This window comes from Nerophis ophidion, linkage group LG19 (assembly GCF_033978795.1).
Source record: "Nerophis ophidion isolate RoL-2023_Sa linkage group LG19, RoL_Noph_v1.0, whole genome shotgun sequence".
In the NCBI taxonomy this organism is placed as follows: Eukaryota; Metazoa; Chordata; class Actinopteri; order Syngnathiformes; family Syngnathidae; genus Nerophis; species Nerophis ophidion.
Window position 1 is genome coordinate 40,559,726 of NC_084629.1, and position 7,364 is coordinate 40,567,089.

General features: G+C 43.9%; 1 protein-coding gene across 2 annotated transcripts in view; it reads left to right on the top strand.

Moving 5' to 3' along the window:
• The window catches only part of abca12 (ATP-binding cassette, sub-family A (ABC1), member 12), a 195,721-nt gene that overhangs the window by 176,938 nt on the left and 11,419 nt on the right, over positions 1-7,364 (top strand). For both annotated transcript variants that reach the window (XM_061879994.1, XM_061879995.1), the window contains 5 exons: positions 361-523; positions 2,123-2,376; positions 4,067-4,268; positions 4,331-4,440; positions 5,826-5,976. In XM_061879994.1, coding sequence (XP_061735978.1) covers positions 361-523; positions 2,123-2,376; positions 4,067-4,268; positions 4,331-4,440; positions 5,826-5,976 — 880 coding nt within the window. The remainder of the gene's footprint in view (positions 1-360; positions 524-2,122; positions 2,377-4,066; positions 4,269-4,330; positions 4,441-5,825; positions 5,977-7,364) is intronic.

A 7,364-nucleotide genomic window follows, 5' to 3' on the forward strand; every position in this document is an offset into this window, starting at 1 on the left:
ATGAGGTCACTTTGCACATGGTCCATCAGGTCACTTTGCACATGGTCCATCAGGTCACTTTGCACATGGTCCATGAAGTCACTTTGCACATGATCCATCAAGTCACTTTGCACATGATCCATCAGGTCACTTTGCACATGGTCCATGAGGTCACTTTGCACCTGGTCCGTGAGGTCACTTTGCACCTGGTCCGTGAGGTCACTTTGCACATGATCCATGAGGTCACTTTGCACCTGGTCCGTGAGGTCACTTTGCACATGATCCATGAGGTCACTTTGCACCTGGTCCGTGAGGCCCAGCTGTGTCTTGCCTCTATTGCCTTTATTGAAAACGTCTCCTTTTTTGAACCGTGTGTTCCAGCTTTGCCACCTTCCCCTGGATGTACCTCCTGTCGGGCGTGTTCAAGGACGGCGAGATGGCCTTCATCTCCTACGTGTGCATCAACCTCTTCATCAGCATCAACACCATCCTGTCCAGCTCCGTTCTCTTCTTCCTCAGTCAGGTGTCCACGGACCACCCTGAGGTCAGCACGCAAGTCCTCAACGCCTTTTACTCCCGCTCTCTCAAATGCTCATCTTCCTCCAATGAAGACAGTCAAAACTCATTTCCATCCATCCATTTTCTACCGCTTGTCCCTTCAATACTGACTTGAAGTACCGTATTTTCCAGGCTGCATGGCGCATTGGTGCATAAGCCCCACCCACCGAATAAGTTTTCATATATGAGCCACATTTATTTACGTACCTTCATTGTCTACAAACCCTGTCTGTGATCTGGCAGTAAAACGGCTGATCAAACAAAACAGAAGTCATCGTAGCTGCGCAAGCTAGCTCTCCAGTCAGCGAAACAGACTCAATTACTCCACGCTGATGTTTTGGTGACTTTACTGAGGAATTTGTGAAAGCGAAACAATACAAAAAGAATGTTATTGTAAGTTAACAATACTAACACAGACACTCGTCGAATGTGTCAGCATTTTTGCTAATGCTAATGTCGCTATCTTACATTAGGATAGCACCTGCAAATGTGCATGAAAACACTCCCACAAACTTTAGTAAGTAAGAAGTGTTTTAGTTATATTGTAAAACTTACAAACGTTGCTTGGAGTGATGAATGAAGAATCCATTCACATGGACGTCTAGGAGACAGAGCGGCACTGGTACTTCCGGTTAAAAAGTTCAGTTTAACAGACGGGCACCTGCAGTGAGTGAACTAGTTCAAAAGATGGCGCTGTAGCACAAACAAAAACACACTCATTCAGGGTATTTGCTTGTTTTTTTATTTACTAAAACTCAATACATTAAGCGCACCGTTTTCTAAGCCGCAGGGTGCTCAGCGTAGGAAAAGAGTAGCGGCTAATAGTGCATACAATGGGGGGGGGGGGGGGGGGGAGTATTTAGTCAGCCAGCGATTGTGCAAGTTCTCCCACTTAAAATGATGACAGAGGTCTGTCATTTTCATCATAGCTACACTTCAACTGTGAGAGACAGAATGTGAAAAAAAATCCAGCAATTCACATTGTAGGAATTTTAAAGAATTTTTTGTAAATGATGGTGGAAAATAAGTATTTGGTCAAGAATTCAAAGCTCTCACTGAATGAAGGAGGTTTTGGCTCCAAATCTCACGATACATGGCCCCATTCATTCTTTCCTTAACACGGATCAATCGTCCTGTCCCCTTAGCAGAAAAACAGCCCCAAAGCATGATGTTTCCACCCCCATGCTTCACAGTAGGTATGGTGTTCTTGGGAAGCAACTCAGTATTCTTCTTCCTCCAAACACGAGGAGTTGAGTTTATACCAAAATGGATACATGGATGATACAGCAGAGGATTGGGAGAATGTCATGTGGTCAGATGAAACCAAAATAGAACTTTCTGGTATAAACTCGTCGTGTTTGGAGGAAGAAGAATACCGAGTTGCATCCCAAGAACACCGTACCTACTGTGAAGCATAGGGGTGGAAACATCATGCACATTACAGACATCTGTCATCATTTTAAGTGGGAGAACTTGCACAATCGGTAAATGACTAAATATTTTTTTGCACCACTGTAGTTGACGATATATATCCTGTAAAAAGTGAACTCGTTGAGGCTGATTGTCTCCTCTGGTCTTCTGGCAGAGCATCAAGGAGACCTTCAGGATCCTCAGCCGGGCCTTCCTCATCTTCCCTCAGTTCAACTTTGGAAATGGACTGATGGAGCTGGCCAGGATGAACATCCAGGTCCAGCTCCTCAGCGGCTACGGCATCGACGCCTACAAGAACCCCTTCTCTACCGACGCCCTGGGCTGGATGATCATCTCCTCCGTCATCCAAGGCGTGGTCTTCTTCACACTGCGCCTGCTGATCAACAGGACCCTCCTCCGCAGAGTCAGGTGAGGACCATGGACCCTCAAGTCATTCTTCTTTTATTCCTAGGGACAGGAACTCATTATTCATGTATTTTTAGAGACAGGAAGTCATTATTCGTGTATTCTTAGAGACAGGAAATCATTATTCATGTATTCTTAGAGACAGGAAGTCATTATTCATGTATTCCTAGGGACAGGAAGTCATCATTCATGTATTCTTAGAGACAGGAAGTCATTTTTCACATATTCTTAGAGACAGGAAGTCATCATTCATGTATTCTTAGAGACAGGAAGTCATTATTCATGTATTCTTAGAGACAGGAAGTCATTATTCATGTATTCCTAGAGACAGGAAGTCATCATTTATGTATTCTAAGAGACAGGAAGTCATTATTCATGTATTCTTAGAGACAGGAAGTCATCATTCATGTATTCTTAGAGACAGGAAGTAATTTTTCATGTATTCTTAGAGACAGGAAGTCATTATTCATGTATTCTAAGAGACAGGAAGTCATTTTTCACATATTCTTAGAGACAGGAAGTCATCATTCATGTATTCTTAGAGACAGGAAGTCATCATTCATGTATTCCTAGAGACAGGAAGTCATCATTCATGTATTCTTAGAGACAGGAAGTCATTATTCATGTATTCTTAGAGACAGGAAGTCATTATTCATGTATTCCTAGAGACAGGAAGTCATCATTTATGTATTCTAAGAGACAGGAAGTCATTATTCATGTATTCTAAGAGACAGGAAGTCATTATTCATGTATTATTAGAGACATGAAGTCATCATTCATGTATTCTTAGAGACCGGAAGTCATTATTCATGTATTCTTAGAGACAGGAAGTCATTATTCATGTATTCTTAGAGACAGGAAGTCATTATTCATGTATTATTAGAGACAGGAAGTCATTATTCATGTATTCTAAGAGACAGGAAGTCATTATTCATGTATTCTTAGAGACATGAAGTCATTATTCATGTATTCTTAGAGACAGCAAGTCATTATTCATGTATTATTAGAGACAGGAAGTCATCATTCATGTATTCTTAGAGACAGGACGTCATTATTCATGTATTTTTAGAGACAGGAAGTCATTATTCATGTATTCTTAGAGACAGGAAGTCATCATTCATGTATTCTTAGAGACAGTAAGTCATTATTCATGTATTCTTAGAGACAGGAAGTCATTATTCATGTATTCTTAGAGACAGGAAGTCATTATTCATGTATTATTAGAGATAGGAAGTCCTCATTCATGTATTCTTGGAGACAGGAAGTCATCGTTCATCTATTCTCCGAGACAGGAAGTCATTTTTCATGTATTCTTAGAGACAGGAAGTCATTGTAGCCAAATGTAGCATTCTCCTGGCCACCTCCAAAACTAGACCGGTCCATCAGATTACCGGATGGAAAAGTGTGATTCATCAGTCCAGAGAAGGCGTGTCCGCTGCTCTAGAGTCCAGTGGTGATGTCCTTTACACCACTGCATGCCACGCTTTGCATTGGACTTGGTGATGTATGGCTTAGATGCAGCTGCTCGGCCATGGAAAGTCGTTGCGTGAAGCTCTCTGCGTACAGTACGTGGGCTAATTGGAAGGTGCTCTGTAGCAAGTGACTGTGCAGAAAGTCTTAGCACTTTGCTCAGCCCTCTGTACCTGGCAGGCAGAAGAACCTGAGTCACAAACAAACTGTTTCTTCTTTGCAGGCATCTTATCGTGGGCAAGAAAAGTCTACCACGGGCGATGGAGGACCAGGACCAAGATGTGGTTGCAGAGCACGAGCGAGTGGCGAGCGGCGCTGCAGACTGCGACATCTTGCAGGTCAAGCAGCTAACCAAGATCTACCAACATCTCAACAAGAAGAACTATGCGGTCCAAAGTCTCTCGGTGGGAGTTCCTGCAGGAGAGGTAAGTTCTGGGACTGTGGACCATGGCGGTCACACCTGTGAATGATTCATCCCTCTCCAAAGTGCTTCGGTCTGCTGGGAGTCAACGGGGCGGGAAAGACCACCACCTTCAAGATGCTCACTGGAGATGTCAGTCCCACGGATGGCAGCGCTCAGATCAGGGACTGGGACGGGTGAGGCGCTCTTTCGTGACTTGTTTATTACCCCTAAAAGCACAGCACGCAAGATTAAGGTATATGGCGCTCACATGGCGCTCACTTGGTGCTCAAATGCCATTCACAACATCTTAGGAGAGAAACTGACTCCTATTATATCTCTAATTTCCACGGTGGCAAATCCTTTTGATCCCGGACAGACCCCCTTTAAGTGAGCCAGTAGTGTGAGGATTAGTGGAATAAAGCAGTGGAGCTGGAACAACATGATGAATAAGCCAGTGATGTTATGTTTGCTGGGGGGAGTTGTGACGGCACAGAACCACAAGGGGGCAATATTGCTTTATGTATTTATTATGCATATAAACAATATAATAAAGAACAATATATTTAATTAAGGGCTTCACTGTTGCAGAGGGGTTAGTGCATCTGCCTCACAATACGAAGGTCCTGAGTAGTATGGGGTTCAATCCCAGGCTCTGGATCTTTCTGTGTGGAGTTTGAATGTCCTCCCCGTGAATGCATGGGTTCCCTCCGGGTACTCCGGCTTCCTCCCACTTCCAAAGACATGCACCTGGGGATAGGTTGATTGGCAACACTAAATGGTCCGTAGTGTGTGAATGTTGTCTGTCTATCTGTGTTGGCCCTGTGATGAGATGGCGACTTGTCCAGGGTGTACCCCGTCTTCCGCCTGATTGTAGCTGAGATAGGCACCAGTGCCCCCCGTGACCCCAAAGGGAATAAGTGGTAGATAATGGATGGATATTTAATTACACAACAAAGGAATGGAGTGTGACAAAATCCATAGGGTGTATGGTGTAAGACTATGCGTAAGAATTATTTGCTGAGTGTTAACCAGAATTCTTGACTCGCGAGGAGAAACAAGGCATGAAGGTAGTCCGTGGGGCAGGCAGATGATCAAGGGCGAGAGAGAGGCGTCAGAGTCCGTGTCCATGCGAGGGGTCGAGGATTGAGGGTGGCAGTCCAAAGTCCAAAAGGGAAATCTTAGCGCACAGCTCAATCATGCAGGTATGAAGGCAGGTTGGTGGGGAGGACGACAAGGAAGAACAATGAAACATGGAGGGGAAAACGCAGAGAGAGAGCGCATAAAGCTGGGTTATCGGCTTATGCTACAGACTAAGTTCCGGCCAGGATCCTTGGGTCCACTGGTCTTTATATAGCTCCCCCACATCAGTCCCAGGTGTGCAGATGGCTGATCGCCCACATGCCGGGATGTGGGCGTGATTCCATGTGAGCAGGGGCGTGTCTCGGCGCGCTACCAACGGAGGTGCTGGCAGTCCCAGCTGCCGGAGAATAGCGGGTTCGAGCCCGCGCCGTGACAGATGTGAGGATTAGTGGAATAAAGCTGAGGAGCTGGAACAACATGATGAATATGTGTTCTCCAGGAGGCTGGTGGACATCATGCAGAGCCAGCAGAGAGGCATCAACATGGGCTACTGTCCTCAGGTGGATGCTCTGGATCCTCTGCTCACTGGAGAAGAGCACTTGTATTTTTATGCTGCCATTCGGGGAATCTGCAAGAGTGAAGTAGAGAGGGTGAGTTCTTCATCATCAAGCAAACATTTGACATGACTTCCAATCAGCACTAATGCTGCAAGACTGATATTGCTCTGTGTATATATATATATATATATATATATATATATATATATATATATATATATGTTGTCTGTCTATCTGTGTTGGCCCTGCGATGAGGTGGCGACTTGTCCAGGGTGTACCCCGCCTTCCGCCCGATTGTAGCTGAGATAGGCACCAGCGCCCCCCGCAACCCCGAACGGGAATAAGCGGTAGAAAATGGATGGATGGATATATATATATACATATATGTATTAGGGCTGGGCAACGATTAAACATTTTAATCGAAGTTAATCGCACTATTTCTCCGATTAATCGCGATTAACTGCATTGTATACGCAAAGCCCAATAATGAATTCAAAAGTAGTGTGTAGTGCACCTTTATTGGAATATTCTCCCACATGAACAAAAGCGCCAAAACATTTGTTGTGCAAACACAATTTAAATCAGCCCTTGTTAAACAGTAGCAGTTAAATAGCATATTTTATGAAAATCAACTCCAAAAATGTAAATACAAACATTTAAGCTTATTGCCACTGCCAGGGTATTTAAGTTATCCTGTTTGTTATGGAAAATAAATATAATCTACGTACAAATCTCTGAGCCACAATCATAACATCTGAACAGGCAATTTCTGAGGTAACAGCAGAAACATTTTTTTTATCAGGGATCTTATGTTTAAAAAACCTATATTATAGGTAGTGGGCTGTTTTAGGGAATTTTTGATCAAATTATCCGTAGTAGCAATATTAATAATGTTGTGTTTATTCTGCGTAGTGCACTTAAAATAATTATGACCATATCTAGGAATTGATATGATGGGAATTTTCCGATTGTTTGCTTGGTGCTTTGATAAACTGAACGCATATACATGGTACTATATTGTGATGTTATGAGCCAGGGAATAAAAGAACTACCCTACCCAGCATGCAACTTGTATGTTGTGATATGCACGCTCTGAAATCAAACGTTAAGAACTCAGCCAACACTCCTGGTCCACATTATTCATAAATAGACAGACAACACATATACTCCGCTGCTTCACAGGCCGCTGGATGTAGCCGGCAAAGTATTCCCATGCTACCTAGCCGGTCTAGCAAGCACGCGTCATTCAGTCCAAAACGGCCTGATCTATCCACATCCAGAATTGTCTGGCGGTCGTAAGTGATCCCGGAGTGACCACGCTGTAAGCCAGCCAGGAAATTTGCAGAATTGTCCGGTATTTTTGCCAAATGTTCCATCTTTACCAAGAGCCCCTCGACGCCGAAGTACATCCGGGAGATGCCATCTTGTTAAGAAAAGGCGTTAACAAAATAAAAGCATGTAAACAACATACGCCTATGTGC